General features: G+C 46.6%; 1 protein-coding gene across 1 annotated transcript in view; it reads left to right on the forward strand.

Moving 5' to 3' along the window:
- LOC118361868 (glycine receptor subunit alpha-3-like) overlaps nt 1-26,791 on the forward strand; it is a 141,741-nt gene that overhangs the window by 46,812 nt on the left and 68,138 nt on the right. The window contains exons 2-3 of the mRNA XM_052486704.1: nt 16,332-16,462; nt 17,923-17,990. Coding sequence (XP_052342664.1) covers nt 16,332-16,462; nt 17,923-17,990 — 199 coding nt within the window. The remainder of the gene's footprint in view (nt 1-16,331; nt 16,463-17,922; nt 17,991-26,791) is intronic.

Consider the following 26,791-nt stretch of genomic DNA (forward strand, 5'->3'; position numbering starts at 1 on the left):
ATAAAGGCATCTTGAGAGCAGGGGCATGGGAATATAAAGGCATCTTGAGAGCAGGGGCATGGGAATATAAAGGCATCTTGAGAGCAGGGCAATGGGAAAATAAAGGCAACTTGAGAGCAGGGGCATGGGAATATAAAGGCATCTTGAGAGCAGGGGCATGGGAATATAAAGGCATCTTGAGAGCAGGGGCATGGGAATATAAAGGCATCTTGAGAACAGGGGCATGGGAATATAAAGGCAACTTGAGAGCAGGGGCATGGGAATATAAAGGCATCTTGAGAGCAGGGGCATGGGAATATAAAGGCATCTTGAGAGCAGGGGCATGGGAATATAAAGGCATCTTGAGAACAGGGGCATGGGAATATAAAGGCAACTTGAGAGCAGGGGCATGGGAATATAAAGGCATCTTGAGAGCAGGGGCATGGGAATATAAAGGCATCTTGAGAGCAGGGGCATGGGAATATAAAGGCATCTTGAGAGCAGGGGCATGGGAATATAAAGGCATCTTGAGAGCAGGGGCATGGGAATATAAAGGCATCTTGAGAGCAGGGGCATGGGAATATAAAGGCATCTTGAGAGCAGGGGCATGGGAATATAAAGGCAACTTGAGAGCAGGGGCATGGGAATATAAAGGCAACTTGAGAGCAGGGGCATGGGAATATAAAGGCAACTTGAGAGCAGGGGCATGGGAATATAAAGGCAACTTGAGAGCAGGGGCATGGGAATATAAAGGCATCTTGAGAGCAGGGGCATGGGAATATAAAGGCATCTTGAGAGCAGGGGCATGGGAATATAAAGGCATCTTGAGAACAGGGGCATGGGAATATAAAGGCAACTTGAGAGCAGGGGCATGGGAATATAAAGGCATCTTGAGAGCAGGGGCATGGGAATATAAAGGCATCTTGAGAGCAGGGGCATGGGAATATAAAGGCATCTTGAGAGCAGGGGCATGGGAATATAAAGGCATCTTGAGAGCAGGGGCATGGGAATATAAAGGCATCTTGAGAGCAGGGGCATGGGAATATAAAGGCATCTTGAGAGCAGGGGCATGGGAATATAAAGGCAACTTGAGAGCAGGGGCATGGGAATATAAAGGCAACTTGAGAGCAGGGGCATGGGAATATAAAGGCATCTTGAGAGCAGGGGCATGGGAATATAAAGGCATCTTGAGAGCAGGGGCATGGGAATATAAAGGCATCTTGAGAGCAGGGGCATGGGAATATAAAGGCAACTTGAGAGCAGGGGCATGGGAATATAAAGGCATCTTGAGAGCAGGGGCATGGGAATATAAAGGCATCTTGAGAGCAGGGGCATGGGAATATAAAGGCATCTTGAGAGCAGGGGCATGGGAATATAAAGGCATCTTGAGAGCAGGGGCATGGGAATATAAAGGCATCTTGAGAGCAGGGGCATGGGAATATAAAGGCATCTTGAGAGCAGGGGCATGGGAATATAAAGGCATCTTGAGAGCAGGGGCATGGGAATATAAAGGCAACTTGAGAGCAGGGGCATGGGAATATAAAGGCAACTTGAGAGCAGGGGCATGGGAATATAAAGGCATCTTGAGAGCAGGGGCATGGGAATATAAAGGCATCTTGAGAGCAGGGGCATGGGAATATAAAGGCACTTGAGAACAGGGGAATATAAAGGCATCTTGAGAGCAGGGGAATATAAAGGCATCTTGAGAGCAGGGGCATGGGAATATAAAGGCATCTTGAGAGCAGGGGCATGGGAATATAAAGGCATCTTGAGAGCAGGGGCATGGGAATATAAAGGCAACTTGAGAGCAGGGGCATGGGAATATAAAGGCATCTTGAGAGCAGGGGCAAGGGAATATAAAGGCAACTTGAGAGCAGGGGCATGGGAATATAAAGGCATCTTGAGAGCAGGGGCATGGGAATATAAAGGCAACTTGAGAACAGGGGAAAATAAAGGCATCTTGAGAGCAGGGGCATGGGAATATAAAGGCATCTTGAGAGCAGGGGCATGGGAATATAAAGGCATCTTGAGAACAAGGGCATGGGAATATAAAGGCATCTTGAGAACAGGGGCATGGGAATATAAAGGCAACTTGAGAGCAGGGGCATGGGAATATAAAGGCATCTTGAGAGCAGGGGCATGGGAATATAAAGGCATCTTGAGAGCAGGGGCATGGGAATATAAAGGCATCTTGAGAGCAGGGGCAAGGGAATATAAAGGCAACTTGAGAGCAGGGGCATGGGAATATAAAGGCATCTTGAGAGCAGGGGCATGGGAATATAAAGGCATCTTGAGAGCAGGGGCATGGGAATATAAAGGCATCTTGAGAACAGGGGCATGGGAATATAAAGGCAACTTGAGAGCAGGGGCATGGGAATATAAAGGCATCTTGAGAGCAGGAGCATGGGAATATAAAGGCATCTTGAGAGCAGGGGCATGGGAATATAAAGGCATCTTGAGAGCAGGGGCATGGGAATATAAAGGCATCTTGAGAGCAGGGGCATGGGAATATAAAGGCATCTTGAGAGCAGGGGCATGGGAATATAAAGGCAACTTGAGAGCAGGGGCATGGGAATATAAAGGCAACTTGAGAGCAGGGGCATGGGAATATAAAGGCATCTTGAGAGCAGGGGCATGGGAATATAAAGGCATCTTGAGAGCAGGGGCATGGGAATATAAAGGCATCTTGAGAGCAGGGGCATGGGAATATAAAGGCAACTTGAGAGCAGGGGCATGGGAATATAAAGGCATCTTGAGAGCAGGGGCATGGGAATATAAAGGCAACTTGAGAGCAGGGGCATGGGAATATAAAGGCATCTTGAGAGCAGGGGCATGGGAATATAAAGGCATCTTGAGAGCAGGGGCATGGGAATATAAAGGCATCTTGAGAACAGGGGCATGGGAATATAAAGGCATCTTGAGAGCAGGGGCAAGGGAAAATAAAGGCATCTTGAGAGCAGGGGCATGGGAATATAAAGGCATCTTGAGAGCAGGGGCATGGGAATATAAAGGCATCTTGAGAACAGGGGCATGGGAATATAAAGGCATCTTGAGAACAGGGGCATGGGAATATAAAGGCAACTTGAGAGCAGGGGCATGGGAATATAAAGGCATCTTGAGAGCAGGGGCATGGGAATATAAAGGCATCTTGAGAGCAGGGGCAAGGGAAAATAAAGGCATCTTGAGAGCAGGGGCATGGGAATATAAAGGCATCTTGAGAGCAGTGGCATGGGAATATAAAGGCAACTTGAGAGCAGGGGCATGGGAATATAAAGGCATCTTGAGAGCAGGGGCATGGGAATATAAAGGCATCTTGAGAGCAGGGGCAAGGGAATATAAAGGCATCTTGAGAGCAGGGGCATGGGAATATAAAGGCATCTTGAGAGCAGGGGCATGGGAATATAAAGGCATCTTGAGAGCAGGGGCAAGGGAAAATAAAGGCAACTTGAGAGCAGGGGCATGGGAATATAAAGGCATCTTGAGAGCAGGGGCATGGGAATATAAAGGCATCTTGAGAGCAGGGGCATGGGAATATAAAGGCATCTTGAGAACAGGGGCATGGGAATATAAAGGCAACTTGAGAGCAGGGGCATGGGAAAATAAAGGCATCTTGAGAGCAGGGGCATGGGAATATAAAGGCATCTTGAGAGCAGGGGCATGGGAATATAAAGGCATCTTGAGAACAGGGGCATGGGAATATAAAGGCAACTTGAGAGCAGGGGCATGGGAATATAAAGGCATCTTGAGAGCAGGGGCATGGGAATATAAAGGCATCTTGAGAGCAGGGGCATGGGAATATAAAGGCATCTTGAGAGCAGGGGCATGGGAATATAAAGGCATCTTGAGAGCAGGGGCATGGGAATATAAAGGCATCTTGAGAGCAGGGGCATGGGAATATAAAGGCATCTTGAGAGCAGGGGCATGGGAATATAAAGGCAACCTGAGAGCAGGGGCATGGGAATATAAAGGCATCTTGAGAGCAGGGGCATGGGAATATAAAGGCATCTTGAGAGCAGGGGCATGGGAATATAAAGGCATCTTGAGAGCAGGGGCATGGGAATATAAAGGCATCTTGAGAGCAGGGGCATGGGAATATAAAGGCATCTTGAGAACAGGGGCATGGGAATATAAAGGCAACTTGAGAGCAGGGGCATGGGAATATAAAGGCATCTTGAGAGCAGGGGCATGGGAATATAAAGGCATCTTGAGAGCAGGGGCATGGGAATATAAAGGCATCTTGAGAGCAGGGGCATGGGAATATAAAGGCATCTTGAGAGCAGGGGCATGGGAATATAAAGGCATCTTGAGAGCAGGGGCATGGGAATATAAAGGCATCTTGAGAGCAGGGGCATGGGAATATAAAGGCAACCTGAGAGCAGGGGCATGGGAATATAAAGGCATCTTGAGAGCAGTGGCATGGGAATATAAAGGCATCTTGAGAGCAGGGGCATGGGAATATAAAGGCATCTTGAGAGCAGGGGCATGGGAATATAAAGGCATCTTGAGAGCAGGGGCATGGGAATATAAAGGCATCTTGAGAGCAGGGGCATGGGAATATAAAGGCATCTTGAGAGCAGGGGCAAGGGAATATAAAGGCAACTTGAGAGCAGGGGCATGGGAATATAAAGGCATCTTGAGAGCAGGGGCATGGGAATATAAAGGCATCTTGAGAGCAGGGGCATGGGAATATAAAGGCATCTTGAGAGCAGGGGCATGGGAATATAAAGGCATCTTGAGAGCAGGGGCATGGGAATATAAAGGCATCTTGAGAGCAGGGGCATGGGAATATAAAGGCATCTTGAGAGCAGGGGCATGGGAATATAAAGGCATCTTGAGAGCAGGGGCATGGGAATATAAAGGCATCTTGAGAGCAGGGGCATGGGAATATAAAGGCAACTTGAGAGCAGGGGCATGGGAATATAAAGGCATCTTGAGAGCAGGGGCATGGGAATATAAAGGCATCTTGAGAGCAGGGGCATGGGAATATAAAGGCAACCTGAGAGCAGGGGCATGGGAATATAAAGGCATCTTGAGAGCAGTGGCATGGGAATATAAAGGCATCTTGAGAGCAGGGGCATGGGAATATAAAGGCATCTTGAGAGCAGGGGCATGGGAATATAAAGGCATCTTGAGAGCAGGGGCATGGGAATATAAAGGCATCTTGAGAGCAGGGGCATGGGAATATAAAGGCATCTTGAGAGCAGGGGCATGGGAATATAAAGGCAACTTGAGAGCAGGGGCATGGGAATATAAAGGCATCTTGAGAGCAGGGGCATGGGAATATAAAGGCATCTTGAGAGCAGGGGCATGGGAATATAAAGGCATCTTGAGAGCAGGGGCATGGGAATATAAAGGCATCTTGAGAGCAGGGGCATGGGAATATAAAGGCATCTTGAGAGCAGGGGCATGGGAATATAAAGGCATCTTGAGAGCAGGGGCATGGGAATATAAAGGCATCTTGAGAGCAGGGGCATGGGAATATAAAGGCATCTTGAGAGCAGGGGCATGGGAATATAAAGGCATCTTGAGAGCAGGGGCATGGGAATATAAAGGCATCTTGAGAGCAGGGGCATGGGAATATAAAGGCAACTTGAGAGCAGGGGCATGGGAATATAAAGGCATCTTGAGAGCAGGGGCATGGGAATATAAAGGCATCTTGAGAGCAGGGGCATGGGAATATAAAGGCATCTATATATTATTGTCTTTGTTCATTTGTTCACGTCGTGAACATTTACAGACTAAAATAAGAAACATTGGTGGCTCAGGATCTAAAAACACTTCCTCTTCTCCGCTGTCCTCCAGTCGTTTCTCCGCTGTCCTCCAGTCGTTTCTCCGCTGTCCTCCAGTCGTTTCTCCGCTGTCCTCCAGTCGTTTTCTCCGCTGTCCTCCAGTCGTTTCTCCGCTGTCCTCCAGTCGTTTCTCCGCTGTCCTCCAGTCGTTTCTCCGCTGTCCTCCAGTCGTTTCTCCGCTGTCCTCCAGTCGTTTCTCCGCTGTCCTCCAGTCGTTTCTCTGCTGTCCTCCAGTCGTTTCTCCGCTGTCCTCCAGTCGTTTCTCCGCTGTCCTCCAGTCGTTTCTCCGCTGTCCTCCAGTCGTTTCTCCGCTGTCCTCCAGTCGTTTCTCCGCTGTCCTCCAGTCTTTTCTCCGCTGTCCTCCAGTCGTTTCTCCGCTGTCCTCCAGTCGTTTCTCCGCTGTCCTCCAGTCGTTTCTCCGCTGTCCTCCAGTCGTTTCTCCGCTGTCCTCCAGTCGTTTCTCCGCTGTCCTCCAGTCGTTTCTCCGCTGTCCTCCAGTCGTTTCTCCGCTGTCCTCCAGTCGTTTCTCCACTGTCCTCCAGTCGTTTCTCCGCTGTCCTCCAGTCGTTTCTCCGCTGTTGTTTAATTGATGACATATCATGTTTTTGCAGCCGATTCATTAAAAACATCCCTATCGTTTCATCCAGAAGGCGTGGCGAACATCAGCGGATGGATGGTGGTTACCGTGGTATCACTCTACAGGTTACGGGGACAGGGTTTGGTTACTAAGCAACTGTCACTGATTGCAAAGATGCTGCTGGCGTTTGTGAAGCCTCACGAGTCACGACACAGACAGACAGGACGGATATGTATCGGTTTGTGCAGACGCCGCGGAAGTGTACAAACAGACCGGTTCGCTCTCTCTCGCTCTCTCTCGGTCAGAGAGAACTGTGACTCTGTAACACCCCCCTCTCACAGGTGGGAATGTATGCATCACAGTTGTGCTTGAAAGACACACACCCATACACACACACTCTGTTACCAACTGTCACCCTGTGTCGGCATTTACACCTTCAAACCCGTTTCCTTCTCACAGATCCCAACGGAACCATAGAGCAACTTTGAAGCCGTAGTTCCACAAATACCAGTGACATGTTAGGCCTAAAGTCTCTAATGGTAAAGCACAGCCCATATAATTCATTATGTGGTGACGGCCTGTTTTCAGCATGTGAGCTATAGCTTGTTCTCATCCCCTTTAATGGAACAGGACATCATGTCAGCCTATGGGTGATGTGGAACCAGCTATAGTGCCCCTGTAGTCCCCCGGGGAGGCTGTCCGAGAGGGTGAAAGGAGGCACACACCAGGGTATATATACTATGACAGGCTATACAATATTGACATCCCGTACTCACACATACAGGTCCCAATGAACAAGGCGGAGAATGAAACATGGATTGTCTGCTAGCAATATGTACCACGGGGGAGACAGATATGAGTTTGTACAGAGCGATTGACTGTGGGCGTCGGTGGTCGTAGGCTACTTCCCTTGGCAATGACAACACAATGAGACTAAGGCCTGGAAGGGTTCCCGGCTCTCTAGCCTATTGTCATGCCACTGGGTTATGGGGACATTTCACTGTTACAGAACAGATAGTGCTATAGTGTTCTAGGCTTTTGTTTTGTGGTTTGATGGTTCATTGTTCTCAAGTATGACACCGGCACCTCCTGCTGAGAAGTACTTCTGTTTTCCTAGAATATAGTTTTGTCCATAGGGTCACATGAAGTTGAAGCGCTGCTTACTCTCTACAGGCCTCAAATGAACGAGACGGAACACATGAGCCGTGTATAATCATAAACTGTGAGAATTTGCGTTTTGAATGATAGAAACAACAGACAATGGGTGTATTGTCTGGGTAGATACAACTGAAATGAATACAACGGCCTGTGCTTTTCATGTTTTAGAGGGGATGCTTTGATGTCTCCAACAACAAGAGGCGCCACCGGTACACACACATATACACACACACACACACACACTCGCGTGCACACGCGTGTACACACACAAACCACATACAGTACACACACATGAATTGTGTTAAAATGATCAAGAGCGGAGAAAATTGACAACAACGTTTGTCAGACGTTCCACCACTGTCTACACCCTTCAGAACAACAAGCAATCAATGTCATTTGTTTACCGACGACGTGGCATAGCTGGAGGGGAGAGGTATGATGAATAATTGAACAGCAATTACACATCACATGTGGCATTTGTATTTCAAGCGGTAGACATCAGCCTTTTTGTAGATTTACAAGGTGTGTGTGTGTGTTTGTTTTGTTTGTTTGTACGTGCAAGAGTTTGTGGTGCAAGATGCTACATTATTCAATATTGTAAGTGCACATCTGTCTGGCCTGTTGGTCACTGTGGGGATGCAGGGTGTATAGCTATCTGTCAGTTAAACCCTCATCCTCCTCCATCTCTTCCCTCTCCCATCCTCTCCCTCTCTCTCTCATAGCTGGGCTGCACGCTGTTGCTATCGGTTAATCTCACTTAGCTGTCCGCTCGACCATTCCTCCACGTCCCTCCCCCATCTCTCCACTCCTGAACGCTTCAGCTCGTCTGACTCACTCACATCCCCATCAGCCAGCCTCTCTGCCATGCTTCCAAGCCGCTGGGGAGGAGAGAGGGATGGAGGGAGGAACTGGAAGGTGGGAGAACGAGGAAATGAAAAGGGAGAAAAAGAGGAGAGGGAGGGAGGAAGGAAGGAGGGAAGGGGGGCAGGGAAGGAAAGAGGGATGTGGAAGTAGGGATGGAGGGAGAGAGGTAGAGAGAGAGAGAGAGAGAGAGAGAGAGAGAGAGAGAGAGAGAGAGAGAGAGAGAGAGAGAGAGAGAGAGACAGAGAGAGAGACTGAGAGAGAGACAGAGCGAGAGAGGGAGGGAGGGAGGGAGGGAGGGAGGGAGGGAGGGAGGGAGGGAGGGAGGGAGGGAGGGAGGGAGGGGAGGGAGGGAGGGAGGGAGGGGGGGAGGGAGGGAGGGAGGGAGTGAAAGATGGTGGGAAGAGGGGAGGAAAGGCGGGGAAGCACTCTCAATCTCCCATCCTGTGCCTCCTCTATTTCTCTCCCTCTCTCCCTGTCAGTGTGACACACTCTTTTATCCCCGTTAGGGAGCCATAGCATCTGGATGTAACCTTGACACCCCAGGGGAGAAAGAGAGAGAGACCAAAATATGTGTCTATGAGAATATTGGCCTGTGTATTTTCTTGCTTGTTTACTATGCTTCCGCTGATGTATAGTAGACTGCAAGCTTCAGACAAACAAGGACTGAGCTGAATATTATTTCCAATTATGGAGCGCCTTTGAGCCAGAAGGGTTCATTTAAGTCCATTCTGCTACTGTTCTATATCCAATCTGTGACTGTTCTCTATCCAATCTGTGACTGTTCTATATTATGAGACATTTTCTCTACCAAACTGAGGGGAATCCCATGAGGATCGCTGTATTTTAAACAGTTCTCTTACTCTCTTCAAACGGTTGGTTTGGTTCACAAAAGCATAGCCGACACTGGCGACCTACCACTCCGCTCCGTCGACCACAGCAGGTGCAGCTGGACGCTCCAGCGGCCAGGACGGGGTTGCCATGACGACTGTCCCTCCCATCTCTATGACTACACTGTGGAGAGATGGAAGGATGGATGGAAGGATAGAGGGACGCTGGCCTGACAACGATCTCCCTGGAGGATTATGAATCACAGCAGAGCTTTTCTTTGGGTGAGACGAGGGCACTATGGGACCCTGAGGAGAGGCTTGAGCCTGTCATGGAGCCCCGTGAGGGACCCCGGGTCCCTGACACAGAGCTCCTCAAAATATCCTGTCTGTCACTGTCATGGAGCTCCACGAGTGAGACCCCAGTCAAGGAGGTTACTTGCTGCCTCAGGAGGCCTTGTCAGTAGTCTCTCTATCGCCATCATCAGGGGGGTCAGACGCGTCCAGCCCAAATCCCATATCAGATATATTGTAGCTCTCTCAGCATTACTCAGTATACATTTTCCCTCAGTATCTTCTGCCACAAGGGATAAATATGCAAATTCTCCATATCCTCATAGGTAACACTGGTGCTGAGTAATGTGAAAGTATTTAGGAATTTCTCCTGTATTCAGCGTAAAGACAGTCTCCTATCACTAGGTTATTCAGAGAGCAGAGATCGTATCTGTCAAACCAGGAGGCGATTCACCACTAGTGCTGTAGTGGGGTTGTACAGTAGGAAGTGACGTCAATGTTTATATGTTCAATTTAATTGATGTTAGTTTGTACCCTCCAGGACAATTGTTCGTGTGTACTGTTGTTAAGTCTTTCTGTGTATAAGGGTAGGTTCTGGCAGATATCATGTCGCTGTCCTCCTTCAAGAGTCTTTCAAAGTCTTTCAGCTTTCCCCCTGCAGCCACTAACTCCAGCACGAAGTCAAGTTGTGACAAGTTGGACTTACAATGGCTCGTTGTGGGGCTGGTTTGAGATGGGGCTGGAATAAAGATTTTGGATTGGGATCAAACGTAGGGGAATCTCATAGCTGGAGGTCAAAGGGGTAATTCAGGCAAAATCTATATTTGGGGGCAATTACCCTTTACCTTAAGATGTGTCTGAAGGCCCATAGTGAGAGAATCCACAGTAATCCATTGTTGCCGTCTGCCACCGGCGAAGGATCTGTTCATGTTTTCTTCACCGCGAGAATTCCCGAATATTCCAATGTTCCATCAAGCCATGGGTGAGTTTATTCACAGCTGGTAATCAATCCGCATCTGAGTGCCCAATGGAATACAATACAGTATAATACAAGTGGAAAGGGGAGGAAGGGAAGTGCGACTAAGGTACACAATAGTACATTTTGGTAGACAGAAGGTGCTCTTTGGTAAAAGGGGTAAATTGGTCATCAAAAAGAAAGGAGGAACATGGAACTCTTCATATAATTAATTAAAATGCCTTTATTTGTATGGCATGTTCAATAGAAACAAACTTTGTTTGTGACTGTTCTATATTATGAGACATGTTCTCTACCAAACTGAGGGGAATCCCATGAGGACCTACCTACAATAAGGCATTTTAATTAATTATATGAAGAGTGCATTGGTCCTCCTTTCTTTTTGATGACAGTATAATACAACTTTAATGACCATGTTACAGCAAACAGAAAGAGAGGCGGCTGTTAGTCAACATAAGGAAATCGTTCCAGTTTTGAGTGACAAAATTCCAGCGATTATTTCAGCAGTCTGAACGATAAAAATCCCTGCAAATTCCACCAACTACCAAACTTAGTTTAAAGTGTTTTTTAGGAAGTTTCAGCTTGAAATGCAGGTTTGCTAACATCGGCGCCGCTGTTAGCATTCATGAATTTTCACAATGCTAATTATGCTAGCTCCTGGCTGTGGCAGATATAAACAATGGATTATTGTGGAATCTATCATTATAGGGCTGTAGACACATCTTAAGGTAAGGGTTATTCCACCCAAATATAGATTTTGCCTGAGCTATTCAACAGTTTCCTTGATAAACATTATGTAATCTAGCCTGGGTGCCCGTCTGTTTCTGGTCTCTTGATAATTAGAAACAAGGAGCCAGGCTATATGAGCAAAGCATCAATACAGGATTAAGATTGAATCCTACTACACCGGTTCTGACTCTCGTCGGATGTGGCAGGGCTTGAAAACTATTATGGACTACAAAGAGAAACCCAGCCGTGAGCTGCCCAGTGAAGCAAGCCTACCAGATGAGCTAAATGCCTTTTTATGCTCGCTTCGAGGCAAACAACACTGAAGAATGCATGAGAGCACCAGCTGATAACTCTCTCATAGCCAATATGAGCAAGACCTTTAAACAGGTCAACATTCCTTTAAACAGGGCCAACAAGACCTTTAAACAGGGCCAGACGGATTACCAGGATTTGTACTCAAAGTTAGTGCAGACCAACTGGCAAGTGTCTTTACTGACATTTTAAACCTCTTCCTGACTGAGTCTGTATCAAGCAGACCACCATTGTCTCTGTGCCCAAGAAAGCAAAGGTAACCTGCCTAAATGATAGGACTCACATCGGTAGCTATGAAGTGCTTTAAAAGGCTGGTCATTGCTCACATCAACAGGATCCCGGATACCCTAGACCCACTCCAATTCGCATACCACCCCAACAGATCCACAGATGATGCAATCTTAATCGCACTCCACACTGCCCTTTCCCACCCGGACAAAAGGAACACCGATGTGAGAATATTGTTCATTGACTACAGCTCAGCGTTCAACACCATAGTGCCCACAAAGCTTATCACTAAGCTAAGGACCCTGGGACTAAACACCTCCCTCTGCAACTGCATCCGGGACTTCCTGATGGGCCGTCCCCAGGTGGTAAGTGTAGGCAACAACACGTCTGCTATGCTGATCCTCAACACTGGAGCCCCTCAGGGGTGTGTGCTTAGTCCCCTCCTGTACCCCCTGTTCACCAATGACTGCGTGGCCAAACATGACTCCAACACCATCATTAAGTTTGCTGACAACACAACAGTGGTAGGCCTGATCAGCGACAACGATGAGACAGCCTATAGGGAGGAGGTCAGAGACCTGGCAGTGTGGTGCCAGGACAACAACCTCTCCATCAATGTGAGCACGACAAAGGAGCAAAGGAGTCGTGAAGAGGGCACGACAATGTAACAGTACAACTTTACGTCCATCCCCTCGCCCATACCCGGGCGCGAACCAGGGACCTTCTGCACACAACGACAACAGTCACCCACGAAGCATCGTTACCCATCGCTCCACAAAAGCCACGGCCCTTGCAGAGCAAGGGGAACTAATAATAAATAATAATAATAAATGCCATTTAGCAGACGCTTTTATCCAAAGCGACTTACAGTCATGTGTGCATACATTCTACGTATGGGTGGTCCCGGGAATCGAACCCACTACCCTGGCGTTACAAGCGCCATGCTCTACCAACTGAGCTACAGAAGGACCACAACTACTACTACTTGAAGGTCTCAGAGCAAGTGACGTAACCGATTGAAACGCTACTTAGCGCACACCACTAACTAAGCTAGCCGTTTCACATCCGTTACACTCACCCCCCTTTTGACCTTCCTCCTTTTTCCACAGCAACCAGTAATCCGGGTCAACAGCATCAATGTAACAGTATACTTTTACGTCCGTCCCCTCGCCCATACCCGGGCGCGAACCAGGGACCCTCTGCACACATCAACAACAGTCATCCACGAAGCATCGTTACCCATCGCTCCACAAGAGCCGCGGCTCTTGCAGAGCAAGGGGAACTACTACTTCAAGGTCTCAGAGCAAGTGACTTAACCGATTGAAACGCTACTTAGCGCACACCGCTAACTAAGCTAGCCGTTTCACATCCGTTACAACAACACCTTCTCTCCCTCTGGAGACTGAAAAGATTTGGCATGGGTCCCCAGATCCTCAAAAAGTTATACAGCTGCACCATCGAGAGCATCCTGACCGGTTGCATCACCGCCTGGTATAGTAACTGCTCGGCATCTGAGTGTAAGGCACTACAGAGGGTAGTGCGTACGGCCCAGTACATCACTGGGGCCAAGCTTCCTGACATCCAGGACCTCTATACCAGGCGGTGTCAGAGGAAATCCCCCAAAATTGTTAAAGACTCCAGTCACCCAAGTCATAGACTATTTTCTCTGCTATCGCACGGCAAACGGTACCAGAGCGCCAAGTCTAAGACCAAAAGGCTCCTTAAAAGCTTCTAACACCAAGCCATAAGACTGCTGAACAACTAATCAAATGGCCACCGGATTATTTACATTGACCCCCTCCCCATTGTTTTTTACACTGCTGCTGCTCGCTGTTTATTATCTATGCATAGTCACTTCACCCCTACCTACATGTACAAATGACCTCGACTAACCTGTATCCCCGCACATTGACTCGGTACCGGTACCCCCTATATATAGCCTCGTTATTGTTATTTTATTGTGTTACTTTTATTATTTTTTACTTTAGTTTATTTGGTAAATATTTTCTCAACTCTTTCTTGAACCTCACTGTTGGTTAAGGGCTTGTAAGTAAGCATTTCACGGTAAGGTCTACTACACATGTTGTATTCGGCGCAGGTGACAAAGAAAGTTTGATTTGATAAACTTTGATTTAATTCATATCAGTATTGGATGTGGAATATGAAAACAATGGCATTTTGGGAATGTTTTCAGTGGCTTATTATTAGAGCTGTAAATGTCTTATCCCTACTTCGTGCTCAAATGTCTTAGATTTTTTTCATGGCATATAAGTGCCCATGTACACTATAACCTGGTAACTGAGCACAAATTATATTTCAGAATTGAGGGCTTGTGAAATTGACCAATCACGTTCCATTGCCGTACTGTTCCGTATGTGTGGTTCTTTTGAGTTCATTAAGGCTGGCAACGTTTTGTTTGTTCCAAATGTTACAAATGTTTCCCCTTTTCATATTGTATATTCAGCCGGGGGAAATGTTGTTCTTCTTGACCTAAATCCCCTTTGGTAATTATTGTTTTCATTTTCAACCGGCTTGTTTTTGTTTTGTCCACGGCATGCAGACAGCATGGCATTATGCCTGGTTTCTAACACTGGAATGAGTCAGCCTCGATGTCCCTGTGAAGTCAGACAGTGTAAGATTTCACACCACTTACACCCTACTTAGTAGTAAGGAAGCTATGTTATGTGGTCATGCAATTAGAAAATGAATGTTTGATATTATCAAACGGATCACTGTAACCTTCGTTGTCTGTATTTGTATCAGATGAGAAGGTCTGTTTACACAGGCAGCCCAATTCTGATCTTTTTCAACTAATTGGTATTTTGACCAATCACGTCAGATCTTTGTCAAAAGACCAATTAGTGGGACAAAAAAAGATCTGAATCAGGTTGCCTGTGTAGACACAGCCTTTAGTGCAAGGCAGGAACTAACTAAACCTGTACGTCCTGGGGGTCTCCCAAGAACCAGGTTTAAAGCACAACTGATTTCTACAACTCTCCAGGGGGAAAAACTGCTTGCCTTGTCCTAGGTGTAAGGGCTTAAAGAGAGCACTGGTAGCACCGTCTAACATGTAATCCACTGGGGGAGCGAGAGGCAACTACATGCTGTGTCTGCTTAAAGCAAAGGGGATGGAGTCACAGCAGGATACATGCACTGGTACCGCTGGTAGCTACCGAACCAACACGTTAAAATAGGTCGATGAAATAAGAAACGGAGGCTCTCTGTATTGCGACTCACATTATTGAATCATTCCTACACGGGCCCAGCTCACTTACGAGAAGACTTTATATTCTTCTACTACCTGTTCTTTTCCTTCGGAGAGAGAAGGAGCGAGAAGATCCCAGGCTTATGATGTTTTAATTAGTCGCTGGGCTATCGGGGCTATACCACAATGACTCGCAGTCTCGCACTCCCTCGCTCTCTCCCTCCAGCAGGATTTGACTTTTCCTGCCAACGTGGGTTGACAGCTGTGAATAAATACTTGATGGGGGATCTTTGTGCTGGCATTGGGATATGGGAGGAAGAGAATCTTGGAGTTTAATCACTGTTTACGTTTTGCCGATTGTCCTCTCGCTGTCAACAGTTTTTTGTTGTTGTTGCAAAGCTATCTTGTATTTTTATTTTTTTATTGAGTATGTATTCAAATCCCCATGCCAAAACGTTGTCTAAAAAGACTAGATGAGGGTTGTGTATGCCGTTTGCTCTGGGCTATAGCACAACGTACTTGAGCATATTTGATGAGTTACCCAGGCATTCTCTCAGGGATTGGGGTTTAGTAATAGAGGGAACAACATTAGTCAACGGGTCCCAATCCAACGCATGGTAAATAAGCGTGTCCTCCCTGAGCTTCTCTCTGGATAATGAATAAGGACTTTTAGTGGATGGGGTGTCTAGGATGCCGTATCAAATGTCATTTTAACCTTTTAGTTTTTTGCCTTTAGGAAATTCATATCGACAGCTATTAGTATCTATGTTCAAATATTTAGCATGGAGCTTTATTGGTGCCACAAAAGACCCCTGTTTATATTCAGCTGTTGTGTCTAAATGAACAGATTGAGGTTTGCTACAATGATACCGCAACATATGGAGACTTTCATTTGTATTGATACAGTGAAAGTCCTGCGAGAGGAACGATAATTAACACACACATTCAATATTAGATGGTTCCTATATCTGTCTGGTCAGCCACTCTGTCTTTCTCTCTCTCTCTCTCCATCTGTCCCTCACTATCTCTTTCCCTTTCTTTCTGCTGTCTCTCTCTCTCTCTCCCTCTCTCTCTCCCTCCCTCCATCTCTCTACCCCTCTCCTTCTCTCTCTGTGAATGTAAATACATTTCTTCGGCCTCAGCTACTTTGGCCACAAAAGAGAAGTCCTGAATATGCATTATGATGTCAGAGGACATTAGTGTTCGTGTGAACATTAATGGCCTGGGTTACCTCTGCTGCACATTTCACTGAAGTCTGTATCTTCTCTGTGTGTCGCTCTCGCTCTCTCTCTCTCTCTCTCTCTCTCTCTCTCTCTCTCTCTCTCTCTCTCTCTCTCTCTCTCTCTCTCTCTCTCTCTCTCTCTCTCTCTCTCTCTCTCTCTCTCTCTCCTTTCAGTCTGGTGGCGTCTAAAGAGCCAGAGAGTCCTCGGGGGAGAGCAGTGCATCCTCCGTCACCCTCCGACTTCTTGGACAAACTCATGGGGAGAACCTCTGGCTACGATGCCAGGATTAGACCCAACTTTAAAGGTACAGTATGGGCCTACAGTTTGTTTGTGGCCAAAGGTAGGACTGGCAGTTACAGGTTCAATTCAGGCCAAACATTAAATGTAACTTTCCTCTTTACCCAATGAGCAAGTCAGTTCATCCTCGGTTCATCGACTGATGGGACGTATTTTCATGAATATCCACGATAATACTTTCCAGAATAAAGTTCCCATATCACCCCCAAAATCCTTTCGTTATGTACCGTCTTACAAGTAACATCCAACATCACAACGTCAGGTGGCCGTTAGCTGCTGACTGAGGCCACAGTGAACAGCTCCTAAAATGGAGTCAGAACAGATGGTGTTTACTCTCACGTTTAGCCAAGAGGTCCCATCGGTTCTACTGTTTACCATACTGCTGGCCAGGCCCAGGGACCGATTGCCTCCAGCCCTGGCCCTGTCCCTCATGGCAGAGGCCTGGCATTGGAATGGGAGTTAGCAGAATGGTCTGTCTGGAAGTAAAAGACACGTTCGGTTTCTGTTTGTCACTTTTTATCTTGGCAAACACAGGGATACGAGTCAGATTGGAGTTGCCGTGACTACCCAAAAAGAAGTAGGAGTAGAAGGCCGTCCACGAAAGCTTGCCATCACACTCTGTTCTGAGCTGTCCTGATTGACATCATGTAGGCCATGTTCAATACAATGAGTAAAGAAATTGTTCATGATTGGATTTTGTGATAAGGCCATGGTCTAGAGAAGGGTTTGTTAGCCAATCAAAGTGGGATTCAGCTGAAAAATAGGACCATCCACAGGGTATGTGATCTATCAGCTGTGATTGTCACATGTGGCCACATCCATCCACACATTTGAGCAGGAAGGGGAAATGGGATGGAGTGGTCAGTGGAGCGTTCAGTTGACCGGTAGAAAGAAACACACACACACACACACACACACACACACACACACACACACACACACACACACACACACACACACACACACACACACACACACACACACACACACACACACACACACACACACACACACTTAAGAAACTTAAGAAACAAACTTTCAAATGAAAGGAAACTTCTTGGCAGGGACGAAACACATTTGAGGAACTACAAGTTTCACATTTCCTGCATTGTGGGAAAGTTTTCCAGCAACAGCTGATCAAATTAAGATCCCACATCTGTAGGTTGGCGTATTTTGTGTTGAGGGGACAAAAACAGATCATTTATCAAGAATGGGAAGTAGATTAAGATATATGAATGCCTCCAGGGCTACAAGGCTGTGCAGGATCTTTTCTATTACATCATGTATAAGGCCATCGTGGCATGCATTGATGGAACCACAGTTTTAAATATTCATGGAGGGGTTTAAGTGAAGAGCCATGTTTCTCAAATACATTGAATAATCCCTGTATATGTGCTTCTATGCCTACCTGTCTTAAACTACTTTGAAGCTATATCATATTTCCTGATGCTATTTTCCTCTGTCTAGGTCCTCCCGTGAACGTATCATGCAACATATTCATCAACAGCTTTGGCTCCATAGCTGAGACTACAATGGTACGTATATATTCATATATTCATATGAATACATTTACTGCCTCCATTCCAGTCAATGGCAAACACATATATTTGAAAGTCAAGGAAATCCAAAGGGTAGCATTGCCAAGCAATGACAAACAACGTGACAGGGTGTGTAACATGGGGTAGTGTGTGTGTAACATGGGGTAGTGTGTGTATGTAACATGGGGTAGTGTGGGTGTGTAACATGGGGTAGTGTGGGTGTGTAACATGGGGTAGTGTGTGTGTAACATGGGGTAGTGTGGGTGTGTAACATGGGGTAGTGTGTGTGTGTAACATGGGGTAGTGTGGGTGTGTAACATGGGGTAGTGTGGGTGTAACATGGGGTAGTGTGGGGTAGTGTGTGTGTGTAACATGGGGTAGTGTGTGTGTGTAACATGGGGTAGTGTGGGTGTGTAACATGGGGTAGTGTGTGTGTAACATGGGGTAGTGTGTGTGTAACATGGGGTAGTGTGTGTGTGTAACATGGGGTAGTGTGTGTATGTAACATGGGGTAGTGGGTGTGTAACATGGTGTAGTGTGTGTGTAACATGGGGTAGTGTGGGTGTGTAACATGGGGTAGTGTGTGTGTAACATGGGGTAGTGTGTGTGTAACATGGGGTAGTGTGTGTGTGTAACATGGGGTAGTGTGTGTGTAACATGGGGTAGTGTGTGTGTAACATGGGGTAGTGTGGGTGTGTAACATGGGGTAGTGTGTGTGTAACATGGGGTAGTGTGTGTGTAACATGGGGTAGTGTGGGTGTGTAACATGGGGTAGTGTGTGTGTAACATGGGGTAGTGTGTGTGTAACATGGGGTAGTGTGTGTATGTAACATGGGGTAGTGTGGGTGTGTAACATGGGGTAGTGTGTGTGTGTAACATGGGGTAGTGTGTGTGTAACATGGGGTAGTGTGGGTGTGTAACATGGGGTAGTGTGTGTGTAACATGGGGTAGTGTGTGTGTAACATAGGGTAGTGTGTGTATCTAACATGGGGTAGTGTGGGTGTGTAACATGGGGTAGTGTGTGTGTAACATGGGGTAGTGTGTGTGTAACATGGGGTAGTGTGTGTGTGTAACATGGGGTAGTGTGTGTATGTAACATGGGGTAGTGTGTGTGTGTAACATGGGGTAGTGTGTGTGTAACATGGGGTAGGGTGTGTATGTAACATGGGGTAGTGTGTGTATGTAACATGGGGTAGTGTGTGTGTGTAACATGGGGTAGTGTGTGTGTGTGTGTAACATGGGGTAGTGTGTGTGTAACATGGGGTAGTGTGTGTGTAACATGGGGTAGTGTGTATGTAACATGGGGTAGTGTGTGTGTGTAACATGGGGTAGTGTGTGTGTGTAATATGGGGTAGTGTGTGTATGTAACATGGGGTAGTGTGTGTGTAACATGGGGTAGTGTGTGTGTGTAACATGGGGTAGTGTGTGTGTGTAACATGGGGTAGTGTGTGTGTAACATGGGGTAGTGTGTGTGTAACATGGGGTAGGGTGTGTATGTAACATGGGGTAGTGTGTGTGTGTAACATGGGGTAGTGTGTGTGTGTTACATGGGGTAGTGTGTGTGTGTAACATGGGGTAGTGTGTGTGTGTAACATGGGGTAGTGTGTGTGTGTAACATGGGGTAGTGTGTGTATGTATCATGGGGTAGTGTGTGTGTGTGTAACATGGGGTAGTGTGTGTGTGTAACATGGGGTAGTGTGTGTGTGTAACATGGGGTAGTGTGTGTGTGTAACATGGGGTAGTGTGTGTGTGTTACATGGGGTAGTGTGTGTATGTAACATGGGGTAGTGTGTGTGTGTAACATGGGGTAGTTTGTGTGTGTAACATGGGGTAGTGTGTGTGTAACATGGGGTGTGTGTGTGTAACATGGGGTAGTGTGTGTATGTAACATGGGGTAGTGTGTGTGTGTAACATGGGGTAGTGTGTGTGTGTAACATGGGGTAGTGTGTGTGTAACATGGGGTAATGTGTGTGTAACATGGGGTAGTGTGTGTGTAACATGGGGTAGTGTGTGTGTGTAACATGGGGGGTAGTGTGTGTAACATGGGGTAGTGTGTGTAACATGGGGTAGTGTGTGTAACATGGGGTAGTGTGTGTAACATGGGGTAGTGTGTGTATAGCACGCCTGCGTGTTACCAGCCCAGGCCCAGGATTAGGGCCTGCATGTATCTCTCAGGGTAGTGTCAGTGAGCAGGCTACAGAACGGAGTACACACACTCTCACTTTGTCTCACACACAAACACACACACACACTCACTCACTAACTCACTCACACACACCGATAATGTGGACGAGGAAGCATCATAACGCAGCGTGTTTCCCGGGCCAAGCATCTCTCAGACCTCTTCTCCACTCTCTCCTGGGGAGAATCTCTTACGTAAGAATCCATTTCCCTTCCTCTCCCACTGAAGGGATGAATTAAACAAGCACCATTAAGCTATTAGTGAGGGTACTTTACTGAAACAATAAACATCCCCCTGAATAAGACATAGTTTTCTAAGAGGGTGTTTACTATTTGAATGAGATCGTGAACGTGCCTGATGGAAAGGTTGTTCCTTAAAGAGGAAGGTGTTATTTTAACCTGTGTCTGTGACGTGGATCAGAGATGAGGTTGATGGGTTTGAATGGGGAATGGAGTTAAAGGACTAGACAACGGATCCCCTGGAGCAAGGCTTTGAATGACTACTGAAAGACACAGACACAATGGCATAGGCATGCATGCACACACTCTCACCTACACATCACACGCATGCGCGCAAACACACACACCACACACCGCGGTAGTGAAGAGGGGACATCTGAGTCAGTCCGCCAGTGTTAACTTTGCAGTGACGCGTCCACTTGTCACTCACTCACTCACACACTCACTCACACACGCACACACACACACACACACACACACACACACACACACAGCCCTGTCGCCTGCCTCCCCGTCCCGGTCTGAATAAGTCATTGGCTTAGGAGGCTGGCACACAGGCTTTGAAGTCATTACCAGTGATGAGACAAGCAGAACACACACACACACCACTGCGAGACTTCCTGCTCTATAGATACCCAACCAGCAGGCACCTCACAAATCATTCAGCAATTACAGAACTACCTTAGGAACCACAGACCCAGTGGTGGTTGTAGAAGTAGAGATCTCTCTATCTTTCCCTCGAGATTAAATAATCAATACACCCAAATGGAATGTGGTCAGTGAAGCTGGACGTAAAGATGATTTAAAAGACAAATTGGCTTGAAGTGGTTATTGGACTTTGGGTAGTTTCTTATGAGTCGATGTCGATGGAAATGTTTTTACTACGACCCATAAAGGGTTAGAATTGGCTCACTGGCTTTGACTCTGTTTTGCAAGTCTATAATGAGAAGTGACATGCATATGAGTGATTTAGTTTTTATAATGTGGGGTTTGTATGAGTACCCCTTCGTGGGATGTAAAAAGGTGCCAAATGATGATGAAATCAACTGAAGCTAAGTGAGAAAACAGAAGTGAGCACAAATCCTTCCATTTCTTAGCATTAGGCATCATTTGGGATTGATGGAATGATGTGATAAGTCTGATGGTGAAAGAGGACGATGTGGAGGTCTCCAGTATATTTGAATAGGGATGGCGTGGAACTGCAAGAGATGGAAAGAGTGAGAAAATTGAGGGATTTCACAGTCCAGTGTGGCTGGAGGGGGGAAGAGGGGATGTGCAGTGAAGGGCAGAGGGTCCATGCTGGAGAGAAAGGGGGGGGGGAAATAGAGAGAGCAAAAGACAGGAGAGGAGGATCATTCTCCTCCGTATGTCACCGCTGGTTTAGAGAGGCTCAGGGGCAACAGCAGCCCTACTCCCACCATCACCATCTGTCCTCCTCCACACACACAGGGAGATGATGTAACATTTTCCAGGGGGGGTGGGGGGGGGAGAGAGATAAATATACAGAGGCACATTACTGAAGAGCACTAAGGCCTGACCCGCAAGGCGTTGCTCATGGCCCATCACAGGGAAAAGGTTTCATTCAGAGACAGACCGAGAGTGGGTGGGTTGAGTCTGTTTGAGCTACAGGGAGAGAGTGGATTGGAGAATTCTGTTAGAGACTTACAAAGGAGACATACAAAGATTTGATGTATTCCTTTCTGGGTCTGATTTGATTAGATTCGATTTGAAAAGGACTCTGACCCTGTGAGGCTCTGATTCCTTCGCAGCAAGCAGCAGACCAGACGACATGGCTTTTTGACTGTGACATGACGTCTGATAGCGCAGTGCTGCTTTGACATGGGGATTGAACTGCTGTCAGTGATGGATGGAAACATTGTGTCATAGAGTACAAAGGGGGAGGTTGAACACTGCCACTTCTTGTTTACTATTGTGTGTGTGTGTGTGTGTGTGTGTGTGTGTGTGTGTGTGTGTGTGTGTGTGTGTGTGTGTGTGTGTGTGTGTGTGTGTGTGTGTGTGTGTGTGTGTGTGTGTGTGTGTGTGTGTGTGTGTGTGTGTGTGTGTGTGTGTGTCCATCCTCTCCCCTCTCATCTCAACCAACGAGGGTTGGTTTGACAGATCAGATCTGAGAATAAACCTCAGTGGTCAATCCCATAGTACCAAGCTATAGTGACCCTATTAAAGATGGTGGCTGTGTTCATGTTGGAACACTGCATCAATCTAGGTAACATAATTGAAAAACAATCCCCATCAAAAGCCGTCAGTTCAAGCTAGAGAAATCCGTTTTTAACGTGGACTGCGTCTCAATCCTCCGCATCCGCTTATGTCGGCCTTCCGCATCTGGAAGGTGCCCAAGTGACAGCGGTGTTGGTCAGACCACGAGGCATCTCGAATCTCGGTCTTCTCACAAAAACATCTGTAGCAACCGCACCGTTTGGGCTACAAACCAATATGAATGCTCTATGGATAGATGATATTTGGGACTCGTCTGCAGGTAAGCTGGTACCGGTTTTGAAAAATTCATGGAAGTCTGTTTTGTGACAACAACTAAAAAGGGGTTAAATATGTGTCCATGTGGCACTGGAGGAGACGAGCCCTCTTGCCGCGCCTCTCCAGCGCCTTTCCTGTTGGGAGGCTAATGGAGCCCAGCTGAGGCTAATGAGTCAATCAAGTGTGTGATTGGCTGGACAGTCAGCCCCAACAGTTGATTAGGCTGCTGCTTCTGCTCCCATTTGGGGGACTGGAGACAGCAGCAGACATGTTGGGGATGAAAGGCTCAGTTTAAGATGGCCTTTGTTATTTGTGAGCATTTCTGTTGGTCAATTATGGAATAAAATCTAAGTTTACTCTGCCTCACTGAGCCTCTCCCCAGACTCTCCCCAAAAAACATCAATATTTCCTGAGCTGTCTTATCTTCTAGATATACTGTAGTCACTCCGAAACCGGATTCCTTATTATGTATTTTTTAACTTTCTGTTTTGCTGTTTCTGAATGTGTTACTCAATGTATTTCTATGGACTATAGTGATCAAGGACAAAGTAGAGCCCCCTCCATCCTTTTAGAGGTTATTAAGAACATTCACCATGAAAGTATGGTTGGCTTGTTTGTTATGATAGGGCACACGTTTTCCCTGACCGTGTGACCTGACCTGGAAAAACTCTTGGCCCTAGTTAGAATTGATTTGCTCTTTGACTTCTTTCCTTAAGTTAAGTGTTGTTAGTTCAGGTCAGCAGTTCAATCTGTGAGTGCTGTGCCTTCCAGTCAGTCATCAAGGTCAGTGATGCAGTGACATAGGAGGCTTCCCAGGAGAGAGTTCCACTGTGTCTGGTGGTTCCACTGTGTCCGGTGGTTCTTCCTGCTCATACCACAGATTATACCCGTGCTCCACTAAACCTGTATGTGCTGCTGTGCCCACAGCCATGAGCCGTGGTCCTCACTGGGACACATACCTGGGAAGGCGCTCAGAACGATAGCAGTGGTATGTAGGGAGTTGTGGTTGAGGGGGTATTGGGTACCATGTTGAGATATAAGTGTGATCCGCCTGTCCTGTGCGTAACATTTAGGGCTGTGGATTATGTGAGCAACATTCTTGACAGGAGGATGACTAATCATCTAGAGTGGTTGACTGTTTTTTCCTTCTAGTTTTGCCCTTGTTTATTAAAGCGGCGACAGTGGTATGGTACATGGTCACATGGTAGACTAGAGTCATGGTCACATGGTAGACTAGAGTGACATGGTCACATGGTAGGCTAGAGTCATAGAGTCACGTGGTAGACTAGATTCACAGAGTCACGTGGTGGACTAGAGTGACATGGTCACATGGTAAACTAGAGTCACGTGGTAGACTAGAGTCATAGAGTCACGTGGTAGACTAGATTCACAGAGTCACGTGGTAGACTAGAGTCACAGAGTCACGTGGTAGACTAGAGTCACAGAGTCATATGGTAGACTAGAGTCACAGAGTCACATGGTAGACTAGAGTCACAGAGTCACATGGTAGACTAGAGTCACAGAGTCACGTGGTACACTAGAGTCACAGTCACGTGGTAGACTAGAGTCACGTGGCAGACTAGAGTCACGTGGTAGACTAGAGTCACGTGGTAGACTAGAGTCACGTGGTAGACTAAAGTCACATGGTAGACTAAAGTCACAGAGTCACGTGGTCGACTAGAGTCACGTGGCAGACTAGAGTTACGTGGTTGTTGAATTTATTATGGATTTATTATGGATAAATGAATAAACAATATCCCCATTTTAAATAGAATTGTGTCTAGATAAACTTGTACTCTGTATGTTTAAATAGACAATATGAGTTCATAAGAAGAAATTGTGTGACAGGAGAAAGGAGTAATAAAACCATTCCAACTGGGCAGGAACAAATGGGTTGTGGACTGTGTAAACACATAAGGTCGTGAGCCTATGGTTGACCCAACCTGAAACTTACCTCTGGGGTTTTTAGATTAGGCAGTGAGTGCATTCCTAGGGTTTCTGTTAATTATACCTGTCAGTTCAGTGGTGATCGATAATGTTGAGGGGTCAAAAGTTATCTGGGAGTGTGTTAGTAAGATAGAATGAACTTTTCACCTTACTTTGTCCTGTCGAGAGGGGGGTTCGGTTAAGACAGTGAAATGACATCATGATCTGTATTTAAACTAATGCATGTGTTTAAGTGGTAGCGCGCTCCGAGAATAAATTCTATTACCTATTATTTAAAGACTGGTCTGCGTCTATTTTATGCAAACAAGAAATCTTACAGATTCTCATAAAATAGACAAAGGGCTTTCAATTGATGAAAGCGCATCGGCATAATTAAATTATTCTAACAGTGGTAGACTAGAGTCACGTGGTAGACTAGAGTCACATGGTAGACTAAAGTCACAGAGTCACATGGTCGACTAGAGTCACGTGGCAGACTAGAGTCACGTGGTAGAATAGAGTCACGTGGTAGACTAGAGTCACGTGGTAGACTAGAGTCACGTGGTAGACTTGAGTCACGTGGTAGAATAGAGTCACGTGGTAGACTAGAGTCACGTGGTAGAATAGAGTCACGTGGTAGACTAGAGTCACGTGGAGGAATCGAGTCACGTGGTAGACTAGAGTCACGTGGTAGACTTGAGTCACGTGGTAGACGAGAGTCACGTGGAAGAATCGAGTCACGTGGTAGACTAGAGTCACGTGGTAGAATAGAGTCACATGGTAGACTAGAGTCACGTGGTAGACTAGAGTCACGTGGTAGAATAGAGTCACGTGGTAGGCTAGAGTCACGTGGTAGAATAGAGTCACGTGGTAGACTAGAGTCACGTGGAAGAATCGAGTAACGTGGTAGACTAGAGTCACGTGGTAGAATAGAGTCACGTGGTAGACTAGAGTCACGTGGTAGAATAGAGTCACGTGGTAGACTAGAGTCACGTGGTAGACTAGAGTCACGTGGTAGACGAGAGTCACGTGGAAGAATCGAGTCACGTGGTAGACTAGAGTCACGTGGTAGAATAGAGTCACGTGGTAGACTAGAGTCACGTGGTAGAATAGAGTCACGTGGTAGACTAGAGTCACGTGGTAGACTAGTGTCACGTAGTAGAATAGAGTTACGTGGTAGACTAGAGTCACGTGGTAGACTAGTGTCACGTGGTAGACTAGAGTCACGTGGTAGACTAGAGTCACGTGGTAGACGAGAGTCAAGTGGTAGACTAGAGTTACATGGGATTTCTGGAAGAACATTTTAAACAAAAGTAGAGACTGTGTCAGACAAGTATACAACAGGACCTCAAGGTGCCTACAGTATGTTTACCATAGGACCTCAAGGGGCCCATATAGACTACAGTATGTTTACCATAGGACCTCAAGGTGCCCATATAGACTTCAGTATGTTTACCATAGGACCTCAAGGTGCCCATATAGACTTCAGTATGTTTACCATAGGACCTCAAGGTGCCCATATAGACTAAGGTATGTTTACCATAGGACCTCAAGGTGCCCATATAGACTTCTGTATGTTTACCATAGGACCTCAAGGTGCCCATATAGACTACAGTATGTTTACCATAGGACCTCAAGGTGCCCATATAGACTTCAGTATGTTTACCATAGGACCTCAAGGTGCCCATATAGACTTCAGTATGTTTACCATAGGACCTCAAGGTGCCCATATAGACTTCAGTATGTTTACCATAGGACCTCAAGGTGCCCATATAGACTAAAGTATGTTTACCATAGGACCTCAAGGTGCCCATATAGACTTCTGTATGTTTACCATAGGACCTCAAGGTGCCCATATAGACTACAGTATGTTTACCATAGGACCTCAAGGTGCCCGTATAGACTACGGTATGTGTACCATAGGACCTCAAGAGGCCCATATAGACTACAGTATGTTTACC

Source organism: Oncorhynchus keta, chromosome 29 (assembly GCF_023373465.1).
Source record: "Oncorhynchus keta strain PuntledgeMale-10-30-2019 chromosome 29, Oket_V2, whole genome shotgun sequence".
Taxonomy (NCBI): domain Eukaryota; kingdom Metazoa; phylum Chordata; class Actinopteri; order Salmoniformes; family Salmonidae; genus Oncorhynchus; species Oncorhynchus keta.